Here is a 24788-nt window from a genome sequence, read left to right as displayed (position 1 = left end):
GCATCTCTTTCGATTCCTCGGTCTCTTGTCTCTCCCGTCACTTAGCTGCTTGCCATGTTAACGTTAAGTAAATCAGACACAAACGTGCTCATCTTTTGATGCTCAACACCTGAGATCCATTAATCAAATTTATGCAATCTCTTTCGGGGCCGTTCTCGGGAGACACAAAGGAGAGAACAGCAACAACCGATGGAGATTAGTCGAAATAGTTATACTTGCGTCAATTTGACGTACAAAATCTATGAGCGTACTCGCGAATGAGGACTGCCGTATTTATCGAGAGTATATAGGCCGAAAGACGATTTAAATTAGGGTAGGGGTGTTAGGTGTGTCTTGTAAAGGTAAGTTGTGCGGGTTCCTTAGGGCAAGAGTTCCATTCCAGTTTCTCGCGAAGTCCATTGGGCATTGGCATTTTCGCCATTGTCGTTTACGCCAATTTCTTGATACACGGTCTATTAGACTGAATGTAGACAAGTACTTCAGGTGATTGTATCTTGAAATAGCCTTGTTTGCCTCGGTTGCTTTTTAAGCTTTGTTACAGAAGAAAATGTCGGAATAAGCGGTCTAAAACTCTAAACTTATAGCATGGAATATCAAAATTGTTTTATTTGTTTATGATCCCGTCACAAAATTTCGACACGGCTCAGGCCCGGTACAACTCAAAAATCGGCGGTTGTATGTGTGGACGTCGATGTTGTAGATGAGGAATTATGGAAATGATCGACACCACTTTCCCTATGACTGCTTCGCTCTTCTGAAGCGATGAATCCGCATTTCTTGTGTGACGGGCTGAGCGGCTGTGGAAGCATCGCGACCGGTGCGTAGATCCCATTAGAGGCCACTTCAAGGGGGGGTTTCGCGGCGGCCACCGGGCTGAAATCTGGTGGCTGCATCCATAATCCGCCCACGACAACGAAATGAGGCGCTTGAGCATTGGCGTTGCCATGGCCGTTGGGACTTGGTCTTCTCGTGTGCAGTCGATACTTCTGAAAGGAATGAACAGAACAAAGCGTATTCAAATTGTTTTTGGCTTTCATATGGAACTCCACTTTAAGTCCAAAAGATAGGCAAACGTCGTCGCCAAAGTCACACTGCTATTCCATGAATCTAGACCCAGTTCTAAAAACTTTTCCTTTTGATTTACATAACATGCCGTAGAATTTAGAACCAGCCGAACAAGCCAAGACAGTCTGTTCTTACAGATATTTCATTATTGACTTAATCTTCTATCTAACTAGGGCAAAAGATCACGTCTTGTAACATGTTTAGCACCGTCCTGACTTATGTATTGGAATTGAAAACATTCGTCGAAGTTCTGGTGACGAAATTCGCAAAAAGAAGAAGCAAAGAATAGCTAGTAAACATCGTGAAACCACGAGAATTGCTGGGTGAAAGAAAATCGAGTGATAAACCAACCTGTAAATGGCTTTTAACTTCATCGTTTGTGAGGCCATCGATCTTCATCACTTCCCTGATTTGCTTAGGAGTCGCAACTGCATAAACGAATATCAAGTAAGCACCTAATCCAATGTGAAATAATGATGAAGATAACGAACTTAGACTAATTCCCGGAGACGGGCACCGACCGTGTGGACCCCCAAGCTGTTGAAGAGATTGCAAGAATAGCCGGTGCAACTCCGGCGACCAGCACCGACGCTGCTTCCGTCGGGCCGCCTGTCCTTGGCCTTGCGATCTCTCCTCTCTCCTGCCGATCCGGCCACCGGCCTTCTCCGCCGTCGAGCAGGCGGCGGCATCGGGCGCGGGCAGTGCAGCTCGACCAGACGGCTGCTTCTTCTTGGTACTATCACGACCATCATTTTCGCCGCTTTGAAATGGATGAAAAGCACCATCTTGATGGCTTTTCACGTCGCAAACAACCACTGCGACTTCATTCGGCTGTGGCGGAGGAGGCGGATCCTGAACCTAAGGAAACAAAAAGACAAAAAAGAAATGAGAACTAATAACCTTATTTCACGCTAAATAAGAACCCAAAATAGAAAAAGAAAAGGCATATTCCCATTCCTCCTCTTCATTCTTCACTTAAATGGGAAAAAAAGGAAGAAGATAAAAATCAAAGGGTTACCTCTTTACGTGGGATGGGATCTGGGTTCGGGTTCCACAGCTGCACGGATCTGAGCCAGTCCGATTTCTTCATCGTACTATCGTCTCCACTCTTATCACCAACCGAGGAATGGTGCACGTCGCCATCCCCGTCATCGTCCTCGCAGACATCATCTTCATCGTCGTCCCCAGAATACGAACCCTTCAGAGGGATGAATTCCTCCAGAACAGGACCGTCCATGGACGTTTGCTCGGAATTGCACTCCGACGACTGCCCCTGCACCGACAGCTGCTGCTTGCACCTCTCAATCGCTGCAGAAAGGAAAAGAAGAAAAAAATCAGTGAAAAGGTCGCAACCCTTTCGTCCCTTTCATTAATCTGATCAACGAAAGACCTAACCCTAGATTGAGGAAAACCTAACGTACCTTGGATCACTAGCTCCAAGCAGAGGGGGAGCTCACGCTCAAAGACCTGAATTTTGCGCCTCTCTTCCTCTAATGCTTCCATATAGCTCCTCATTTTTCTCGGTGTATTCCTTCTTCCCTTTCGACTCTCTCTTCTTTTTCCTTTCTCCACCTCCTTCCTGAACTGGAGAAGCAGGTGACCGTCCGAACAGCAATGGCGGATCTTTAAAGCTTGCGAGGAAGGATTTAATATAGAGCGGGAGAGCATAGGATGATCCGGAACGAGGGACTTTGTTGAGCTGTGACGCGAGCCACGGAATATGTCGAGGAATAATTTCTTGGGTTCCTTTGGCGCCTCTTGTTTTTCTATATTTTTTCTCTCTGGTCTGGAGTCTCGATTGTTCGGGAGGATCGAAGGCAACACAAAACGAACAGAACGACTGAAGGATTTTGAGTCGAGGTCGAGGCGTCGCGTCGAGATGAATCTCGGATGAAGATCGGATAGAGAGAGAGAGAGAGAGAGAGAGACTGTTCGTGTCTGCGTGGGAATATGATATGAATAGAGGGAGATAGAGAGAGAGGGAGTTGAATATTCGAGGGTGAGATTCGCCTTTCGTCGCGCCTCCATGGGCTGGCGGTGACGTCACCACCTCACCCCCGACGTTAGCTTTGAGATAAGATCAAATCCTCTCTCTCTCTCTCTCTCTCTCTCTCTCTAACCTAATTGTGATTTCCCTCACAAGATAATCGTGATTAGGGCTAATCCGGAGACATGGTCGACCGTATTCGGCCTGCCATTATTTTCGTGGCAAGCCTTTTTTTTTTTCCCATCACTGTCCCGACATAGATTATGTCGAGTCACCAATCGGCGTCCCTTCGCTCTGCTGTTACGCGCAAAAACTTGGCTCATATGAGATCGGTGTGGTCACAGCCACTTTAATACATGTACAGATTTATTTCTGGAAATAAAAAAAAAAGAATTATCACATGGTTGGTCCCGAATGGATTGAAATAATATGTCCCTACTTAAGGTACAACATTTTTGGAGTATGATACTACTCAAAGATGGGAGCATATAGTGGAGAACATGGATATGCTCAAGATGGATATGCTGTACATTCCTTTCCTCCATTGTCATATTCCTGCTATTAACGAAAGGGGTTCCTTCTTTACGTTTGAAAAGCAAATGTAACCACATATATCGAGTAGAGGTCATAGTTAATGACTGGCCAAGATTTATCTATAAAGTATCAATTACCCTCCTCACTTTTATGCCAATGCGTCGATTTGCGTCCTCATTTTTTGGAAAACCTACAATTTGCGTCTTGTGTTTATCTACTAGGTTGTGTGAGTCGCATCGCGCACACTCCATATCACTCGTTGACCAAACAGTCAATTGCCCTCATCAATGTTCTATCCCTTCTACCAAAAGAAACCCTAGGTCTACAATTTCCTTCCTCTTTTCTCCTTCCTCATCTCTCTTCCCCCACCCTCTCAACCGCTGCCGCCCGCCGCCCGACTTGGCCACCATTGCCCGCACTTTCTCAGTCCAAGCCATCATCTTCGATGGCATGTGTCTAGGCTCAACACCCTCCGGCCCCCGTTGTTTACCTGCGTGCCAAACCTCCTCTCTGCTCCTCATACTCAGCTCCAACGCTCTAGCGTCTGTCGTGAATGCTGCTGGCCTCGAATCAAGGTCGGCGAAGGTTCGACTTCCATGCCAGCTCATATCGAGGTTGGCCCGACCTCTATATGGGTTGCGGAACTTGGATTGGTTAGGTGGAGGTGGTCGAAAATACTCTCTATTTCATTCGATCAAGTACAACTTGTATTTTGGAACAACAAACAAAAGTACAACTTCTATTGACAGTACAACTTGGATTGACACAAAAAACAAGAGTACAACTTGTAGGTTTTGGAAATTAAGGATGAGAATTATTGGGTGAGAAAATTTGGATGTTTTATTTTATCTGGAGGTACAAAAATGTAGCCTCCGCAAATTTCCTCTATTAATTTTGTGTTGGGAAGGGTGGGATGACTCGCCTCATCTTTTACTTACTTCCATAACATTCCACAAGAACTTTCTCAGACTAGTTAGCAATAATCTTGGCTCTTCTTTCAATATTATACTTACAAAAAAAAAATACTCTAGAATTAAAATCCTCGAGTTTTACTTTTACTATCATAACTATGGCATCAAGTTCGAACGTACCACGTTTTAGTCTACATGACAATATCTCCTTGACTAGCGCAATTCCTAAGGGTAAACATAAGTGCGGCGATTTCAATCCAAGTCAAGCGAAAGAGACAAACACACACATCTATCACTTGTACTGTCCTTTAGGGATGAGCAAAGTACTAAAAAGGAAAAAAAATAAAAAGGGATGTTTATATAGCACATAGTTTGTGTCACCTATCCATCTCAATCGCCAATTCATCTTAGATCTGGATAATCACATGTTGGATAATGTTCTCCAATAGGAATGGAAGACGGGGGGTTACGGATTTTGTAAAAATGCGTTTTACACCGAAGATCAATGCGAGGGATTATCTCTACAACCGACCCTTATAAAACTGATTTTCGAAATTCTATAATCCTTTGTGGATCCGCCATTCACCAGCTATCAAGTGGGAAATGGAATTACAAGAAAAGAAAGAGACAAAAAAAAAAAAGTTGAAGAGAGAGCTCGTGGGAGTTAACAATGCCAACGGTCCTGATGGAGGCGAATATACCGAGCCTGGGGGCAAAAAGGGAATCGAGAGAGAGAGAGAGGACGCCGCCTGATTGATTTTTCGGACACGGTCTGTGGCCTTTTCGTGCTCTCCAAGGGCCAACGCGAATTTATTTCTTACAACCTCATCGGGCCCCAACATTCCCTTATTGTTCGTGAAGCTACTTGCTCCCCGGTAGAGCGTGGCGTTCACTCTCCTCTGAATGACCAAAAAGGTCCTTTTGACTTTTTTTAAACCGCTCGCCAAAATAATTTTCCAGTGACCGTACCGGAAGCACTTTATTCTTTTTCTCTTCGCTGCCGTGCATTACAAGCTGAGACTTCTTGAGAACCTGAATTTTTTTTTTTTTTTTGGTTGGGTCAGATGTGTTTTTGCGATAGATGGGATCTCTGGTCATGCAATGCATCTCCGCTGTTTCTTGTGGTGTGAAAGCGAACGAAGAACCTTCGCAAAAATTTTCAACCTTCACGTGGAATAAGGTGGGGAGATCCAATGTTTCCATACCTGTTCATTATGATGATCGACGTTCTCTCCTGGCTTATGAACAAAAGCAACTGAGGATGGGAGCATTAGAGGGATGAAGCCGAACAGGTTCTACCTACACTCTCGAATTTATTATCCGCTGATGATGCTATCTTTTTCATGGATGGGGCAGTTATGGAATGTCAGAATTTGGCTATTACTCTAAACTAATATTGCTTTGCGACGAGTCAAGCCATTAATCCGAATGAATCAGGCATATCCTTCGGTCGTGGTTGCCCACTGAATTTGAGAAGCAATGTGGCACGTGAGTTGAGAGTTTTGATCATTGAGAAGACATATGCCAATCAAAGAAATAGATGTTTGCATGGATGGAGAAATTGATGTTGAAAGCAGGCAAGGAAATTTTGATAAACAGTAATGCAAACATTACCCCATTATGCAATGTCATTTTTTGAGATCCCCATTTCAAATTGCAAAGCAATTGAATATAAAAATTGCATCCTTTTGGTGGAGAACAAAACGAGCCTAAAGATAGTATGCATCGGAAGTAATGGGTAATTTTGAAATCTAGGAAAGATTGCGGAGGATTGGGTTTTAAAGACCTTATTACCTTTAATAAAGCCATGTTGGGCAAGCAAGCACGGAGTTTCTCACAATCCCCTTCAGCCTTATGGAGCCAAGTTCTTCAAATTATCTATCCCTAGGGGCGATCTTTAGAAAGCGGGGAAAGGGTCTCGTCCTTCGTGAGGTTGGCAAAGTTTGCTCATGGGCAGAGATACAATTTTAGCTTCAAGTTAAATGGTCTTTGGGAGATGGGGCACCAATCAATATTCGTGAAGATAAACGGTGATTAACCGGTTTGATTGGTGGCCCAGCAAATAGGGAAGACCCTTAATTAGTGGCGAAAGTGATTATTCAGGATACAAGAGAGTGGAATGAACATAAACTGAATAACCTATGTGAAGAGTACATAGGGAAAGACTGTTTCCATGCTAATCAGTTTGCCACCGAGAGCAGACGAAAACTAGTTTGGATCAGGGGAACGAACCAGGTTCCTACACAGTAAAGAGCGGGTATAATAGAACGTGTCGCGCAAATCTTCGTTTCAACTCAAGCCAGTCTTCATCTTCTTTGTACCCACCCAGAAGGGCCAGAACACTATGTACAAAAGAGCATGGAGACTAGGGCCCCCGAGGGTTCCTGAATCGTGGACAAGCTTTGAACAAAAACTTCGTTAGATGGAACCCAGGAACATTAAATCGACGTAAAAGTCAGGCTAGCTTACCTGTATAGTGGACGCCGCTGGCCAGAGGGTTCCTTAAGCTTAGCATTGACGGCTCGTGGCTCAACGGAGCTTTGGAAGGATCTATTGCTGGGGTTTGCCGCGATTCGAGCGGTGTGATGATGGCTGGATCCGCGAAAATGGTACATGCATTCTCTGCTCTGAGCGCTAAACCCCTAGAAATGCAATGAGAGGCGCCCTTCTGTACTTGCTCGAGGAAACTAATCTGAAGTCTTTAGAGTAATATGTGCGCTGAAGTGGAGACCGATAGCCTATCTATCGGTCGTGGAGTTCATCTCGGGTAAAATTGAAAGCCCAGCGGCTTTGCGCCATATTAAGAAAGAATGTCAGCGGAACTTGGTCCAGCTGAAATCTTTGGAAGTCATCCATTGTCCCCGCGAGGTGACTTGCAGATTGGGCCGCCAAAGCCCGACGTAGAAAGACCCTCCCTCCAAACTGGTTAAGTACACCCTCTTTGCCTCTTTAGAATATTTTGGATTCAGAAACTCATATGTTTTGTTCTCGCAGTGCTCGCTAACTAAAACGCATTGCACGGAACAGTCTAAGAATTTAACCTCGATTAGATTTTTCCCACGAAAGCTCCCTTGCTTTGGAGGAGATTCTTCTACACTTCCCATCATGTTCTTTCCGGAATTTTGAATGGCCGCTGGTTCAATGAAGGAAAAGAGTTGCACAATGTTTGATTTCAGGTTTACCTTGCGATAAGAAGAGCTTGTTGGTTATTTTCAAAATGACATAGAACTTCGGTTCCATTGCCAAAGGTAAAGATCTAAAGCTTTTTCAGAAATATAAACTGAAAGACCACATGTTATTAAACAACACGAAAGTAACCCAGAAAGTAATCCATGATACAGGGTGTCAATGGATTTCTCTTTATAAAAGCAACATATCGATGTGTTCTCAATCCCGGTACAGAACAAACTTGGCTATATCATCGAATCCCGCTTCCTTGTAACATTCAGCGATTCGCTCAAGATAATCTGACCAGGTCCCCTCAATAGAAGCCAAATCTAGCAAGAAAGCAGCCTCGTCCAAAGAGACCTGCATTCCGATGACTTTTACTCCTTAGGTTGCAAAATCAACCAATCAAACAAGAATCTCCTTCTATTATCCGAGATACCTGTGCAGGTGCCTTGCCCTTCTTGATATCCTCTTCTTTTCCCTCTTCTGACACTTTTTCTTTGATGTACTCTATTTGTTCATCCTCCCATTGTGCTATTTGAGCAACTTCCTGAACCATCCGACATTCTCACAACAAGCACAACAGGCAGTGAAATAGAATGGGTTCATAACAATGAATAAGCATACCTCATATGTGCAGCCTAATGTCCACCATGGCGACTTTAGAGCCACCCTGGCAGCATCTTTAGCTTCCGAGGCCCGTCCAACTCTGCCAAGCGTGAAGAATTTCTAGAGAGAGAGAAAGAGAGAATAGGAAAGTAGCATGTGAATAAAGTAGAATTAACAAACCGTAGTAAAATCTCCGCATAAAAGGCAAAAGGACGTCCAAATCCTGGAAAGAGATCTTTCTTTGTATAGAACTCTCCAGTCACCATGGCTGAAACCTTGCACACAGGATTATGATGTTCACAGTGATGCCACTGACAGACAATACGAAAAATATGGTAATACAAAGATAAATTGGAAGGAACCCACTTCATCCCCCTCGTCAAAGTGGCGAGTCACCTTGCGCTCTAAGACATCTGGAAACATACCAACCTGGAAAGAGACAAAACAGAAGAAAAAAATTGAATCAAAGGCATTCAGTGTAAAGTGAAAGCTAACTCACTTTCTTGTTTGCTTACCTCTTTCAAGAGATACACCTCAAGATTCTTAATCTGAGATTTTGCAAAATCACCCTTGTTGTAAAGTTCCTTACCAGCCTCAGATGAAGCACGGTAGAGTTCATCACTACCATTCTGTGAATTGGCATCTTCTTCAACAAGAATCCTATGAATATATTGATCAACCTGTTCTGCAGAAGCTAAAAATGCTGAGCTTCTTTCACCAATTTCAAACAATTGTGGTAAGAGGGAGAGCAAGAGCTCAACTCATGGACTGCATGGCTTTTACATAGTACCAATAAGCAGAAGTGTATAACCCTGAGATACTGGAGACAACATGATGACCTATATATTTATGCATAAACTGAATCTTGCAGCTCAATGTATTACGTTCTTAGCTAATAGCCATACGCCATGCTTGCGGACTTCAACAATCGGCATCTCCATCCTGTGATGAATGGCAATGAACCGCAGTATGGTGTGTAAGAGCTACAAACTTTCTAATATCCACCAGTTACAGTATCTTACCCAGGTGGGGCTGTTGGCCACCTCAGCAATCCAATAACACCACCTAATTCAGACCAATAATTCCATCATTAAAGTGATGATGCTTCATGAGTTGCTGGCCCCAGAAACAAAGTACTTACTCTCAAAACAAACTACATACGCTACCTGAAAGATTTTGCGCCAGAGGAATAACTAGGGGAATCAACCCCTGCCTAGATCCTGGAGATACTATCGTTTCACCTGCAAGCAAAGAGTTTTAATTATCAGAAGGATAGGTTCTGTTGAAACACTTTGCCTTTTGATCCATTTTATGGCGTTAATGAACTATGTCCAACTTTCTCAGAATCATCTCAATTAGACTCTAGGACACAGGGAGAGTGGCATCAGAAAAGAGTAATCATCCCTTCCTCGGATAATTGTTATTTGATAAGTATCCCTTCTTCCTCATATAACTAGGTGATTTCTTACTCAAAGGTGGATCAATACAAATGAGGAGCCATGACATGTTTCACTCCATATGAGTTATGCCCTGTATTTGAAATCATCGTCTCCACAAAGCAAAAAATATGAACTTCCTCATGTACCATGAGCAACACATCATCAATCCAAGGGAGGAAGTTTTGACTTAAAGCTACCTCTTGCATGAAGCACTTTTAGCAGGTGATGAAGACGCTTAGGAGGTTCAGTGGCAGCTACATCCTTGATGAATGATAAATGACCTGCATTTTGATTCACAAACTCCCAAGCAACTCAGCTTAAGAATGAAAAAGAGAGAACAATAAGAGTAAAGACAATAACAATCCAACAATGAAAGGGAAAAAATTTCATAATACAAACTTATCATTTTCTAAAGCATCGAGATTGGATTGCAAATATGTCAGTTTTCGAACCCAACACCAAAAGGGAAGGTGCTTAGCGTTGATAGTATGGAATCGACTAAACCAAATCTTTCAGAAAATAATTGAGCCCAACCTCAAGAATGAACCATCAGCAAGTATATCATACATGCTATAACTAATGAAAACTTAAACATAGTGATTAGAAGTTCAACTTCATGTTGCTATTCTTCAGCGTTGAACAAATTAGCAGCGAGTGTAGTGTTGTTGCCTTAGTTAAAATTAAGTCATTTTATTAATAATAGTCCATTGTCATTGTCGGCCAAAGCATAAAGTCGAGCTTGAATGAAAGGTATTGTTATTCTGTTGCACATGCTCCCTATTCTCGAAGATGCTACTACTCCAATACACTCGCTCAAAAGACAGATAGCTCAACTCAATCCCATTACGAACCATGGACTTGGTCCTGGTCCAACACGAAAGAGTCAAAAACTAAAGGCCGGCATTACCACATCTGCATTGCCTTCCCCCTTAATAATGAGAATCAGACGGTGAAAAAAAATCGGGGGTTCACACTAAGTAGTCCGAATGCAGCAGAATTCAATCAACGCGGTGAATTTACTTCAGTACCATCCAAAGCTTAACTAACAGAGAAATGGATCTTTCATTTGAGAGTTTTAATTCGGAAATTGTGGAGCAAGGCAAAATTCACCACAAGAGAGAGGGAGAGAGTACCAGAAGAAGAGAAAGAGCATTTGACAGTAGCTCTAGCGCATCACAGGGGAAGTAGGGTTGCGCCAGGTAGGGCTGTCGAAACAGCCTGACCCGAACCGAAATTTTCGGATATTTCCTGTTCGGGTCTTCTTCAGGTCGGGTAATCACTTAAAATACCTAGTATTATAAAGATTTCAGTTCCAGGTCGGGTCACAAACCCGAACCTTCATTCTTCTTCTTCTTCTTCTTCTTTGCTCTGCGATCTCTCACATCATGCTGCAACTGCATCCATTGACATTTCTATATTTTTTAAAGTTGATAAGAGCCCCCAACGTCTCGACATGATTCGGTCCATGGAATTCCATATGCAAGAGCCAAAAGAGAAGGCGATGGCTAGTGACAAGCTTTGTGAAGGAGATAACGGAAGAAACAGGCTTTGCGAAGCTAGGGTTTGACTTGCAGAGGGAGGTGGAGACAACAGAAGAGACAAGCTTAGTGAATTTAGGGTTTTGCGAAGGCAAAGAATCAGTTTGGGAAACTTTTGATTTTGACTTGATATTTCGGTTCGATTCGGGTTTGTGACCGACCCAAAATGAAATCTTTACAATGCCCACAATTTTAGGTGATTACCCGACCCGACCGAAAATACCAGAAAATTTTGGTTCAGGTCGGGCTTTTTCTGACAGCCCTAACTTTAGGGGCTTCTACCGATGAAGAATGGGATTGTTTGAGCTTATTCACATCCACTGAGGAGCTTGTTGATTTCACAAAATATGTCCCGGCCAGTACCCATTTTTGCACGAGCATGATACCAAGTACAACTTCCAAATCCCACCTTTTCCCATAAATCCCGATTTTCCACTAATCCTGAACTCTATACCAGCTCTGCAGGAATGAGTGGAAACTCGCATAATCCTCTAGTTCACAACCAAGACCCGCAAACTGTTTCTCAAGAGAGCAGCTACTATACAGGCAAGAACAACTATTTTGTTGTGACTAGCACAGAGCGTGGAAAGGGAATCAGTTCCAATGACCACATGCCATTAGCTAATGAGATCTCTTCCTACTTTGATGCTTTCTCCAATTCTTTCTATAAGGATGGTAACAATAGCAACTCCTTTGTTGCGGAGTTGAGTGGCACTCTGATGGAAGAAGTTGAGTGTTTGAAGGAAATGCACAGTGAAAGAAGAGGATGCTGGGGTAATAATCAGCCAGCAGATGCTAGCATGCTCTTATGCATTTGCAGTTTGAAAGAAGGTCTTCTAGATTAGACAATATTTATGCTGGAGCAGGACATTCTACTTGCATTGATGTGTCAGAAAATAAGAAGAAGAAACCTTGCACTTCAAGAGATGTAAGCTTCCATTTTGTATCTAAATATTCTGCTTCTCAGATGATTGTCATAATTGCAAGTGGATCTATTCTGTTTATAATTATTCCTCACGAACAATCTTATTATACGCAGCTGAGAAAGAAAATTAACAGTCCGACAAATGCAAAGAAGCTCCCGTCTAATGAACGACGACGGAGATGAAAGTAATGTTAGACCAAATAGGTCTAGCAGTTGCAACAGGGTAGACGGCAATTCTGGAGAGCTCGATGGAGAACTAACTCCACCATTCAAGGCATCAACAGCATTTACTGAAAATGGGAACATAGGGGGGATCAAAGCTTACTAGGGGTTCAGCGATCAATCCTCAAAGCCTCTATGCAAGGCTAATCAGTTCTTCTTCCCGGAAACATGTTTCCCTTGCTCATTGTTTTGTACATTGATATGATTGTTCTCTAATCTTTGCCTTCCAATTTCACAGATACGTAGAGCAAGGATTAACAAACTATTGAGAATTCTACAAAACCTGTTCCTAATGGAACCAAGGGAGGTAGCATCCCCGATGAAGTTTTTAGTAGCTTCTATATATTTTCAGGACAGAGTTGAAATGCAAGTCACACCAGGCTTATGTGCATTTTGTGGCAGGTCGACATTAGCACAATGCTTGAGGAGGCAATTCACCGTGTGAAATTCTTGCAGCTTCAGATTAAGGTGAGAATAAACAAAATTTGGATCACACAAGTAGTTCGGAAAATACACATAACTTTAACTTAGTATGTGCTGTTGTCTTGGTTTGGCTCCTGAGCTCAGATGAGCTGTGGATGTACGCTCCTCTCGCTTATAACGGAATGGATGTCGATCTAGGCCACATTATTTCTCCTCAACTATGACCTTGGAGTAATTGGGCTTTTCTTTTCTCTTTTCCCATTCCAAGGAAGAGAAACGAATGTTGGACAGCTTGACAGTAATTTCAGATTGTTTACTGGGTTCAAATACACCCATATTTATACATTCAGAATACCACCAACCATGCCACAGTCAAGTTCTTCCTAGAGCATAACCTTACAACATCTAGATTTAGTTCACAAGATTTCTAGTAAGAAGCCTTCTAAAAAGGACACGTCTGATATAGACACAATTGGTTAACATAGATCGACAAGAAGATCCATGTCAAGTTACAACATCAATGGAGTTAAGATGAATAAAAATAAACCACTGCTAGTGTTCAAGCAGAGCATATGAAATGGCAGGTAAGCAAGTATCTGACAAGAATCTTTTCTGATGATTCAATAGCAACAAAGGAAAAGCTGTGCCTTCACAAAACACAAGAATCAATTTGGGTAGCTTACTATGCTCTAAATTCCATAAAATCTCTGGTTATTCACCTACTCTTCACAATCAATAACCACCGCAAGTTGCATCCTGTTATGATGATGAACTCGAAATGCTAATTCGTCCAGCTGCCCCTTAACGCACAAACTTATCTACAAGTCTTAACAGGTATCACTTGCCAGGAACTTCACGGGACGCATAAAATTCAAAACCTTAACTGAGCCTTGTCCCAATTCACGCTAACGAGAATATCATCAAACAGGTTGTGACTAATCAGCACAACCACCTAACCAAACAATCAAGCATATACCGACTCGAAACCAATATCAGACGAGGTACCCAATAACGAAACACCAAAATGTCATAATATCAAAGGCAAACATAAAGCGGCATCTTTTTAACAAGCTCGAACTAGTTGGTGGGTGGAGCCTTAACAGGAGAAGAAAAACCAGAAGAAGAAGATGCAGTACCGGAAGCGTCATCGCCGCCACCACTAGAGGCGCGCGTCCAGTCAGGAGGGAGGGGAGGAAGAAACGCGTAGACGGTGGGCTTGCGCCGAATGTCCCAAGCCTGAGACTTTCGGGGCCTCGTCTCAATGTGGCGCGCGGTGGCCTTCTTGTTCCGCCTCGACGAGCACTCTACAGTCGAACCCATCCCTCCCCCGCTGATGCTCTCACCGCCGGCGATTCTGGGGGCCTCCTTGGAAGAGGCGGAGCCGGCGAGAGGCGAGGGCGCGACGGGGACACGAGTCCCGTATACGGCGAAGATGGACATTTCGCTCTTCTTCTTGTTGACGCAGGACGAAACTTGCAGGTACGAGGGTGAGCGAGGCGAGCGAGTAGGATAGGATTTGTGGGACGTTATCCACGTACTCTCACTTTTTCTTTACCCAGATCAGGTGGTCTTCAGTTTTGCTGGGCCGAGTCAAGACGGCCAGTCGGATCAGTCTGTGGTTTTAATTGAATTGTGTTCCGGCGTAACTTGGGATCAAAGGCGCGCAGAAGTGGTCCTGGAGTGGAGAAATGCATGTTAAATGCATCTATAATGTTGTTAGAACGGCATTCGGGAGTTGAATCAAACCAGCAAGGGACTTGGCCTATTAGTTGGCTTAAAATGGCCGATATGCGCCGAGATAGTCTCGGCCTGTAACTTCGGCCTGCCCGGTATATGAATGTCCGGTTGCGATGGCTAGAGTAGACCCGCCGACGTGATCACCACCGTCGGCCATGTCGGCTTATCGAGAAATAATTTGAGACAAGTCGTCTCGTCTCGACATTATCGATGCATTTCCCTAATTGCAAATCGAGGATCCGACGCGTAGAATAAGGGAACATTTTCGTGGTAGAAGGAGGCCAATGGGAGGAGATGGCACGAGATGCCGGCAAATCCAATATCTTCAGCTCTCGGATGATGTTGCCGATCGATGCAAACTTTGGAGTCAAACATAAATAGGCACCTAGGCGACGAGATACTCGTGTTTAATTTGATATAGGATCAATTTTGGATATCATCGCTGATTGCTTGTAACAACAGAAGCTAATTGCCTGTCCCTAAAGAGTATTTATGCATTAGGCTAAGCCTTTTACTTAATTAGTTTAACAATCTTGAGATGAGTTGATAGTGATCTTACAGTCTCATTATCTACACATACAAATGAGGATGATAGATGTTTTCCGAACATTTGCAAATCGAGAATGGACCGATGCTACAGCCGAAAATACGAATTCATTCCGCCACATGCCTTTCTTCGTTCGTGAGGGGCAGTTCAATTGGTTCGGGACAGGTCAGGCATTTTTGATAGCGCGGTCTTAACGTTCCCATTATTTATCTATTTACAAAAATTTCAAAAGTGCAAAAAAGCAGCAAACACGTGGCGCACCCGTGAGGGCCAGTTTATTATATTGTAATAGGAAAGAAAAAAATATGCGATCACCCAAGAACACGTGAGGACTAGTGAGTTATTTAGGGCGCCCACGACCACAAATTTTTTTTTTCTCTCTCTCTTTTTTATATTTCTGTTCAGAAAAACATGTTTGAAACAAAAACGCATTTGATAATGTAATTTCATTTTTCTATTTTCGGGATAAATTTTGGTCCGTAAATGAGAAGTGAAAATTTTCTAACATTTTTTACTTCGGGAGAAGAAACAGAAATAAGAATTCTCCTCGTTACTCACTTCCTCTCTCTCGCATTTGACCTCCCTCTCTCTCGCATCCCATCCGCTTGTCTCCGGTCTTCGACCGTCGTTCATCGGATGCCGGTCGCGATTGCCTAACGCCGACCACCGGTTTCCATCCGTCCGTCGCCGTCTGCTGTCTTCATCCTCTCGTCACCCAATTGTAAAAAATTTTATGTGGTTATTGAACGGATTTATGTTTCGAAAATAGAAATTTCGTGTCATTATCGAACGCGTGTCTCTGTTCAAAAACTCGTCTAGGGAATAGAAATAATTTTTTCTATTTCTGGCCAAAAATCGAGCCCCCCGAAGAGAATGGTTGTCATTCGCGCACTTAATATTTCAAGTCAATAGTAAAAATACTTGTCGCCTTGTGATTGTCTCGAGTAGAAATCGAACTTGAAGCATCTTGTAGTCCAAAATCTCATCCGTTTAATAGCTAACCAACTCTTTAAATTTTTGTGCAAAAAGCGTATTTAGGTGATGAGGAAGATGGAATATATTCAGTAAGCTTATCTTTTTCTGTTTTCATTTAAAGCCAAATCATGGTACGACAGTGATTTTGATGAAATTAGGAGCTCTTTTCCGTGAAGTGTTACATAATTGGTCAACTAAGTATAGTTATTTGTTCAATTTAGTCCTCCAACTGTTTTTTGCATAATCAAATCGCCTCCTTATTAGTACGCCAATATGACATGCCACCAGGACAACTGTTTTTTTTTTTTTCAGTTGAACTTAGTAAATTTTCCGCTGAAAAGATCCAAAAGTTCACGTGGCACACTGATCACAAGCCCGACGAGCCTCTGGTACATGGGCTTGGGGAGGCTCCATCTCAGCTCATTTCGGCCCTCTACGACAGGCCCACCATCTTCACCAATCACGTAGATTTTGGAAACCCTTCTGGTCATGAAGTTCGGAAAGCAAAGGGAGAAAGAGAGAGAGAGAGAAAGCGATGAATGGAGGAGGGGATGAACTGAACCACATGGCACCAAAGACGATCAACTTCACGTGCAGACCGAAGCCCCTCATGGCTCAAAAGCTGCTCTCCTTGGCGCACTTGGGATCGTTTTTTAACTCGTGCCGGATCGTCACGTGGATACGAAGCTCGGTTCAAGAACTCAACGAAGAACAATTTACCCAGCAAGGAAGCATGGGGGTGGGGGGAAGAGAAGGGCAATGAAAAGGGATAAGGAAGAGAGAGAGAGAGAGAGAGAGAGAGAGAGAGCCCACGTGACCATAATTGCTGTCGTGTAGAGTCACGAGGGGTAAGAGGCTTTGTCCCATCACATGGTCCGTCCCGGTTGGGGGGAGTGATCACTGATCTTTCGCTCAACGTGAAACGAGTCGAAGAACTTGGCAAGTGTTGGCGGAGTCTTTCGCGCACGAGCACCGAAGTTTGGAAGCAAACGATGCCTGAGCTACAGTAGTGTTTTTTGTTTGGTGCTCTCTTCCTGATTCTGCACATCTCTTATCTCCTCCAGCGTCGCTGCACATTCCAATGGCCACTATTTCAAGAAAGAGGGAAAGCCGATATGTATTTCTCTGCAGAGAAAGCGGTGGAGCGTTTCAGTTGGCATTGAGGGTACCGAATAAATGGACACAAAAAAAAAAAAAAAAAAGTTGGCGAAGACATGGTGACTGAATTCAGAAATCCCTATTACCACAAAGTACTAACTAACAACACACATAGTTATTAATATTATCCATGGTAAAGGCGGGTGTTAGACCAAACAAGTAGGGGACAATGACACAAATAGTTCATAAACTTTGGCCCAACGTGCTATGTCGTCTTCCAACTATTAATTTGGTCAATGTGATTCATGAATATTAAACCAATCTGCAACGCCATCCCCGAACTTTTAACCTGTTCAATGTGATTCTTGAAATTTTGGTAAATATTCAATCTAATCCCTAAATTATATCGAAGATATCCAATGTTATCATTCTATTGACTCGGGTTCACAATCAACATAGAATATTTTCATATAGTCCGGCAACTCAATTGAACATGTACCAAAAGATCAATGACCGTATTGAATAAGTCAAAAGTTCTGGGATGACATAGGTCTAAAGTTCAAGGACCGCGTCGAACATATTAAAAATTTATAGATGACATTGCAAATGGGACCAAAGTTCATTGAGCCATTTGTGTCGTTTTCCTCAAAAGTAATTTAATTCGATATTTATGTTGCTTTTTTGAAAAAATATGTCGGAATCACGTAAATTCAATGTTCAATTTATTTTCTTTATTCTATCTATTATTGCACTAAATCTATCGTTCTTGGTAAAAGAATCTACAAAATTTGTACATGCAAGGCTTGGAAAGGATGAGGAGCTACTTTTTGGATGTGCCGGGGGAACATGGCACGCAGCGGGACACCCCTACTGCCAACTCCCGTTGAAAGTCTACTCTAACATTAGCTTTTTCATGGAGGTAATATCATAGGGTTGCAAAGGGGGTTATAGCCACTTCAGTCCTCCTTCACCTTTCCCCGTTTCTAACAGTCCACGTAGATTTTCCCGAATTGGATGGAAGACCCTTTCTCTATTCATGACCTAAATTAACACCTGAAATTTACTTTTTTGAGAATTTGGCATCTCACTCTCTTCTATAAGATTAACTGCCCAAGTTATACAGCGCCCATTAATCCTGAAAAAGGAAAAATTAGCTCTATTTATCAACCTATCTCATCTTTCTCTCGTGTCTTCTGTCCGAGCCACCATACTAGTGACCTATGTAGCACCGACACACGACGTGCAACACGACATGGAGTGTTGGTCACGCGTCAGATCACTTTGACCACATGTCGAAGAGTGTCGGACGCATGTCGATGTCCGACATGACATGGAGGCCTCGAAGAGTGTCCGTGTGTCTTAGCTAGTGACCCTCGTCTAGCATCTCTCTCTTCTCCGGAGTGGTCGAGTGTCGCCTCCGAACCTCGAACGGAGGTCGTCATGCCAATCACCATGTCCATAATTGGATTCAGTAGCTTCGGCTTGCGAGCTTTATTTAAGCATCATCGACCTCGGAAGCTGGAACAACACGATATTAAGCGCCGGTGACCTTTTTCTTTGGAACCCGTTAGAGAAGAAGCGAAGTTTCAGAGTCAACTAAATCCTTCCAAGATGCAAAACAGATGTCCTTAAACTGGTTAATGGATCATACCAAATGATTGTCTTGAGCACCGAAGAGTTTTTTTTTTCCATCAGACAGGATGTAACCACTGTTCATTCTTTTTGTATAGCCGAACCCCAAACTGTGGATCTGTTTAAGCATGCATGAGCAGAAGCCTCATCAAGCTTAGGCCTTAATGTACTGATTAGGCAAGCACCAATTGCTGAAGCCACCAGGTGAAGTGGGGAGACAATTAAGATTGGATTCTGCGGTGGAAATGGCAGATTTTGACGAGCAGAAGCAGACCAAAACCTGGTACTTCTTGGGTTTTTGTCCCCATTGTCCAAACACTGTTGCGTTTGTGTACCTTCTCCCTCTCTCCCTCTCTCTCTCTCTCTCGGAGGATGAGATGAGATGTGAGTTAGAGATGGAAGCACATTGATGGGATGGTTACAAGAATCCCTTCAAATGTTTGGAGTTTCATGACGTGTCTAATCAGAGCTTTGGGCCCCACCAACCGCTTGATTGGACCCGTCCACGCCATGACGTTGACCGCCACCAGGTTTTTGTTTTTTTGGCCCTTTTACGACTACTTTCACTATGTTCTACGAGGATAAGGCCGTGTTTTAAGAAAAAGGGAGGACAAACGTACGAAAATCGGCATCGTAAAGTATGATCTACCGTGCTATGAACCTGATTAATCTCACCGCAATATGTATACACGTTATTTATGTCCATTTTGTATCTTTTTCGGTACAATAATAAATAATGAAAAATCCTGCTCCAAAAATTACTACATCATGAATGCTAAAGGACAAGAAAGCATTTTATGTTAGATGTCATACCAATGTCGCCTCGTTTTACTAATCAAATAAAAATATATGGTTGATAAAAAAGACATCAAATTAGCTTGACATGCAAATATCAATATTGCGTCAAGTACTTATTGAAAGGAAGAAGCTACAAAATTGCTTTATTCGTTAAACTTTTTTGGTCTGTTTCTGGGGGTGATGAAAACGACTTCGCATTGAAACTGTTGTTTCATTAAGGCAACTGGAGTTTGGTGAAATGCGAAAAGATGGCGACATCTTCCCCCCTCCTCCACTTTTTTCAGTGCAGTTGTGATTTTCCATGTTTTTTCACGAAGATGGAACCTCTGCATGTTATGTCCAAAGATGACCATTAAAGCGTCCCCGGAAATGTCTCTCCCACTCCCGGATTCTCATTCACTCCCATTTCTTCCTCGCAAAAGGACACATTCCCATCCTTTCTTGACCGATGACGAAATCTCTCATTAATCACTCTGTCGTTTTCATAAACTAGGGCTGTCGTTGCTGTTTTTCTTTTTTCCCGCCCAAAAACAAGGACAGACGAAACAAAGAAAAGATTATGACACAGTTGCCGTAGGTGATTTCAGTTATCGTTCGTATGTGACACTCGGATAAATGTACCTCGGTTCCCACCTTGGAACTGCGCATGAAGGGCCGATTCCACAATTAGAGCTGGTAACCGTCCACGAAGGGCCGATTAGGCAGAGAAACTCGAGAAAATGCCATCATGGTGAAGCTATTAATCGGTGAGAAGCAACGTCATTCCAAGATTTCGTCTGTTTATCTATCTACTAAGGCGCTATTTCAAAATTTTCCCCAATTGACAAATTCTTCGTTGTGTCATAGTATGATGCAAATTAACTAGTATGGTTCTCGAGTGGGCCCATCTGTTCCAGTTCAGGCAGTCCAGTTGGGTGGGTCCACATTTGATATTTGACCAATATTCACTGGCTTCAAGTTATTGGAATCGAAAATAGGACTAGTTGAGGCGAGAACCACCCAAAATTGGCCGGTTATATCCGGTCGGGACGGTTCTTGGTCTATTTTGATTTTTGCCCAACACTAAATACACTTAAACTTCGATGTGTTTCTTTGATTCCACGAGCTTAATATATGTTTTCATTATTCGTAAACTAATCTAATAAGCAGAGTTCTCCCAACAATATTTTCTACCGAGATGTGATTCATGGTACAGCCTTTTATATTAAGCACGAGCTCAGTCTTTAACCACTATACGACAGCTTATTCATCCTAATTTCATGGCCGTAGCCACAACTAATTGCTAGGGTTTGAGATCTTCAAATAGTTCCATCAAGAATGGAAAAAAACTGTTCTTGAACATCGTATTAAGCTCTCAAGCTACAGACCGCCAAACCGATGGCAAATCAAAATAGGTAGATAAATGCGTGCGCTGCGAGTATTGGTGGAATGGTACGAAGTTGGAATTAATGGCACGGACGTGATCAGTTCAAAACTTCAAAGCAGGTTGAAGTTTTCATGGAACTAGGAGTCAGATTACAGTCACTCTGCAGAGACCACGACGGTCTTATCTATCGACATCAGTCGCCTATTTCGAAGAACAGAAGTTGGGAGAGGAGACAACAACTCTTCCCCACTACAGTTTACATCGCCCCATGCATGCATACATCTCCATCACTCACTCTCTCTCTCTCTCTAGGGTTAGAGAGAGGGAGAGACAGGCTCTAGAGAGAGAGGGAGAGAGAGAGAGAGTAAATGAGACGCAGAAGAACTCGAGAGCAGACCAGAGTTAGAGAAGAAGAGATGAAGAGCTCGGGCATCGAGCAACTTTTGGAGGATCACAGCAAAGAGAGAGAGAGTGTGTGTGTGTAGTGATAGTGCGAGTTTCTTGGTACACGATTCAAGGCAAAAAAAAAAAAAAAAATGTTGCCCTTCTTTGCCGGTCCGTTGTCTCCTTCTCACGCAAACACGCCAAGACCAACATGTCAATATTTTCGTCCATCCCGACACAAATCAATCCTCTCTTCTGCTCATGTCCACGTGCATTTCTACGAGCACAAAAGCAAAGAGTTTAGCGTATTATTGAATAGGACGAAACTCATAATGACAACTTTTAAATTGCCCGCGTAATCATAACGAAACAAAACGCAAAAAAGTGATAAAAAGAAATTAAGATACGAGATTTTATCATAATTAACCTTTAAATTAGGATTACGTCTAATAAAGAATTTCACTATAATTAGCACCTCGCATCTCTCGTTACATTATTAAGCTACAAGCGAAAAAATTATATATATCAGTAACTACTCGTATGCTTAAACTCAAATTACTAATGAAAAATTATGAGTTCAAACTAAAAAAAAAAATCTTATGGTGTTCAAGAGACACTGTCCCTTGAAAATCCCACCAAAGCGGCTCTCTCGGACCCTTGCCCGTTCACCGGCGAGTGAAGCCCATGCTTCTCCATCGATGGGGAGTATGAATCACATCTCAATATAAATAATATTTGTTTTCGAAATTATAATAGAGCAGAATGCGTATGAAGAAGCAATTTCTTATGAACACTTCCACATTAAATTATAGAATAATGGTGGTGCCTGATAGCGCATTGCCCTCCTTTGGCTAATGATAGCGTCACTCGACAATTACTCCTCTGACCAATAAAAGATTCAAAAAAATTTCACGGCTATAAGACTTACCTTATGAACAGATAGTAAATTCTTTCGACTTAAGGAAAAAAAAATCTTTTCTTTTCAAATTATTACATAAGCAGATCAAGGAATATTTATCGGAACGACATGTGCCACCATACGGATGCACTCCGAAACTGAAGAATTCTCTGAAAAATATATCAAGGACTTGTCTCCATCTTATCATTTTCTATTTTTCCCCTCGCAAAAAGAGCACTCACAAATAGCGATAGATAATAACCCAAGCACCCATGACGTTCGCCTTTATTTATTGCCCCCTCTCTCGTCCCCCGCTCATCTTCTCCATAACCCTCGAACCTCTCTCCCTATCTCACTTCCTTCCTTTCCCTGACCGCACACGAACACAACATGCAGACATCCTCGCTCATCACCTGCATTTCTTCGAGCGACAGCGCGTGCTTGGAGGACGACTCGTTGGAAGACGAAGAATTCGTTCTTCTCTCTCTCGGCCCGCCCGGTCAGCATCACCGCCACCGCCACCACCACCACATCTCTAAGCACCCTTTGTATCATCATCATCATCATCTTCCTCGTCCGAACCAAGACAAGTCGTTGCCATCAGCAACGGCGGCGGCCGCTGATGATTGTCGTCACCAGGATCAGAGCGTGACGGTGGCTCTTCACATCGGCCTGCCGACCAGCGGAGTGAGCACAAACCCTAATCTCATCGAAGGGAAGTACTGGATTCCTTCCCCTGCCCAGATCCTTGTCGGCCCGACCCAGTTCTCTTGCCCTGTCTGCAGCAAAACCTTCAATAGATACAACAACATGCAGGTTTCGATCGACGTCACAAATGTTTTCACTTTACTTGGTTGTCCTTGAAATGCATATCGGTGATGCAGTCTTCGGGTGAAAATACATGTTCGGAGATTACGCAGTATTATCATCCCGCACTTTGTTTATACCTGAGATCTCCTTACATGAAAATGTGTCCAGCACGTGTGCGGTCTCTTTAGGACATCAAGGAATGGGAACCCGATAATTATTCTATTTCTAACTGTTATATTCTCTGAAATTCCTATATACCTAATGATGCGACATAATTCGCATATAGATGCTTAGAGAAAAAGTTACAGAACAAGATCTTTGCGTACCAAATTTCGCAAATCTTCTCAATTTACCCGACAAAAAATCGCTCCTCATTTTACCAGGCCAATATAACGATCATCTTTGTATTATGTTAATTCTACTCATATAATCAACTCATCACCTACTTAAAACTACTTCAGATGCACATGTGGGGCCACGGATCGCAGTACCGGAAGGGACCAGACTCGCTGAAGGGCACGAAGCCGGCATCGTCTATGCTGAGGCTGCCGTGCTACTGCTGCGCCCAGGGCTGCCGGAACAACATCGACCACCCGAGATCAAGGCCGCTCAAGGACTTCCGGACGCTCCAGACGCACTACAAGCGCAAGCACGGCGCGAAGCCCTTTGCGTGCCACAAGTGTTCGAAGCCCTTCGCGGTGCGCGGGGACTGGAGGACCCACGAGAAGAACTGCGGCAAGCTGTGGTTCTGCATCTGCGGGTCTGACTTCAAGCACAAGCGGTCGCTCAAGGACCACGTCCGCGCGTTCGGGGATGGTCACGCCCCTCACACCGTGGAGGTGTGCGAGCTCGAAGAGGAGGAGGAGGAGGAGGAGGAGGAGGAAGAGGATGATAGAGCGATAGAAGACCATTATCGTAGGGTGGTTCAAGCTTCTGGTTACTTTTACTAGAACAGAATTAGCGTTTTTTCGTTGTAATTAGAGTACTCAGAGTGTCTCTTACTGTTTCTGTCTTAGTTGGGGGGGGGGGGGGGGAGGGCAGGGAGAGAGGATCTATGAAAGATGAACAGTTTCAAAGAGTGTTTTGAAAGCAATTAATGATGTCAAGGAGTGGCAGTTTCGAGTGATGAATGATGGTCCACTTAATATTCCATGGGAAATCTCAGTCACTTTTGCTAGTCTGAACTCCATTTGACGCGATAGAAAAAAATTTCTAGCATCGTGAATTTCAAATCTGTTAAAATGATGGGGGTGTTAATAATAATTTTGGGTGATGTACCTTTTCAGAGAATATTCAATGATTTTGTTGATTGTTTAAAGGGAAAAAGCCACTAAAAATCTCAAACTATATTCATTGTGACACATTTATCCTAAACTTTTTTTTGTGTTACAAAAATTTCCAAACTTTTATTCATGCGACACATTTACCCTAAATTTATACCGGTGTGACACATTTACCCTAAACTTTTTTGTGACACCAAAAATCCAAAACTTGAATCTATGTGACACATTAACCTCAAAATTTAGGGTAAATGTGTCACAAGCCTATAAGTTTGAGATTTTTTGTGTCACAAAAAGATAATTTGGAGTAAATGTATCATATTGATATAAGTTTAAGATTTTTTATGTCATAAAAAATATTTAAGGTAAATATGTCACAAGAATACAAGTTTAGGATTTTTGATGTCACAAGAAAAAGTTTAGGTAAATGTGTCTTTGTGGG

The 24788-nt window shown here is 42.9% G+C and overlaps 3 protein-coding genes across 4 annotated transcripts; 1 reads left to right on the top strand and 2 right to left on the bottom strand.

Moving 5' to 3' along the window:
• Window positions 1-588: 588 nt before the first annotated feature.
• Window positions 589-2970, bottom strand: LOC115756555 (transcription factor HHO3-like). 2 transcript variants are annotated; one of them, XM_048281443.1, is made up of 6 exons: window positions 2926-2970; window positions 2487-2874; window positions 2084-2373; window positions 1587-1923; window positions 1417-1493; window positions 589-986 (listed from the first exon to the last, which is right to left on the bottom strand). In XM_048281443.1, exons 2-6 carry the CDS (start codon window positions 2731-2733, stop codon window positions 660-662), a joined length of 1278 nt encoding a protein of 425 aa, XP_048137400.1. In that variant the 5' UTR covers window positions 2734-2874; window positions 2926-2970; the 3' UTR covers window positions 589-659. The 2 variants fall into 2 exon arrangements, with proteins under 2 accessions (XP_048137400.1, XP_030552254.1); XM_030696394.2 differs by lacking the exon at window positions 2926-2970 and having other exon boundaries at window positions 2487-2878.
• A 4878-nt stretch (window positions 2971-7848) lies between these two features.
• On the bottom strand, window positions 7849-14377 carry LOC115756566 (protein IN CHLOROPLAST ATPASE BIOGENESIS, chloroplastic). Its single transcript, XM_030696404.2, has 11 exons — window positions 13958-14377; window positions 9911-9994; window positions 9441-9515; window positions 9297-9339; window positions 9159-9216; window positions 8790-8954; window positions 8641-8703; window positions 8455-8549; window positions 8293-8374; window positions 8105-8215; window positions 7849-8025 (listed from the first exon to the last, which is right to left on the bottom strand). The coding sequence occupies exons 1-11, from the start codon at window positions 14259-14261 to the stop codon at window positions 7885-7887; spliced, it is 1221 nt and encodes a 406-aa protein (XP_030552264.1). The 5' UTR covers window positions 14262-14377; the 3' UTR covers window positions 7849-7884.
• An 8240-nt stretch (window positions 14378-22617) lies between these two features.
• LOC115756166 (zinc finger protein WIP6) lies at window positions 22618-24040 on the top strand. Its single transcript, XM_030695863.2, has 2 exons — window positions 22618-23072; window positions 23528-24040. The coding sequence occupies exons 1-2, from the start codon at window positions 22647-22649 to the stop codon at window positions 24014-24016; spliced, it is 915 nt and encodes a 304-aa protein (XP_030551723.1). The 5' UTR covers window positions 22618-22646; the 3' UTR covers window positions 24017-24040.
• Window positions 24041-24788: the final 748 nt, after the last annotated feature.

Source organism: Rhodamnia argentea, chromosome 6 (genome assembly GCF_020921035.1).
Source record: "Rhodamnia argentea isolate NSW1041297 chromosome 6, ASM2092103v1, whole genome shotgun sequence".
Taxonomy (NCBI): Eukaryota; Viridiplantae; Streptophyta; class Magnoliopsida; order Myrtales; family Myrtaceae; genus Rhodamnia; species Rhodamnia argentea.
This window is presented reverse-complemented; position numbering and strand designations above follow the sequence as displayed.

Coding starts and splice junctions, on each gene's coding strand:
- LOC115756555 (XM_048281443.1), bottom strand. CDS start 2,733: ATGCTCTCCCGCTCTATATTAAATCCTTCCTCGCAAGCTTTAAAGATC. Junction 2,374..2,486: donor CTTGGAGCTAGTGATCCAAG/GTACGTTAGGTT, acceptor TCCTTTCTGCAG/CGATTGAGAGGTGCAAGCAG. Junction 987..1,416: donor AAGTTAAAAGCCATTTACAG/GTTGGTTTATCA, acceptor CATTCCTTTCAG/AAGTATCGACTGCACACGAG.
- LOC115756566 (XM_030696404.2), bottom strand. CDS start 14,261: ATGTCCATCTTCGCCGTATACGGGACTCGTGTCCCCGTCGCGCCCTCG. Junction 9,516..9,910: donor AAAAGTGCTTCATGCAAGAG/GTAGCTTTAAGT, acceptor CTTTGCTTGCAG/GTGAAACGATAGTATCTCCA. Junction 8,704..8,789: donor AGGTGTATCTCTTGAAAGAG/GTAAGCAAACAA, acceptor GTCTCTTTCCAG/GTTGGTATGTTTCCAGATGT.
- LOC115756166 (XM_030695863.2), top strand. CDS start 22,647: ATGCAGACATCCTCGCTCATCACCTGCATTTCTTCGAGCGACAGCGCG. Junction 23,073..23,527: donor ATAGATACAACAACATGCAG/GTTTCGATCGAC, acceptor AAACTACTTCAG/ATGCACATGTGGGGCCACGG.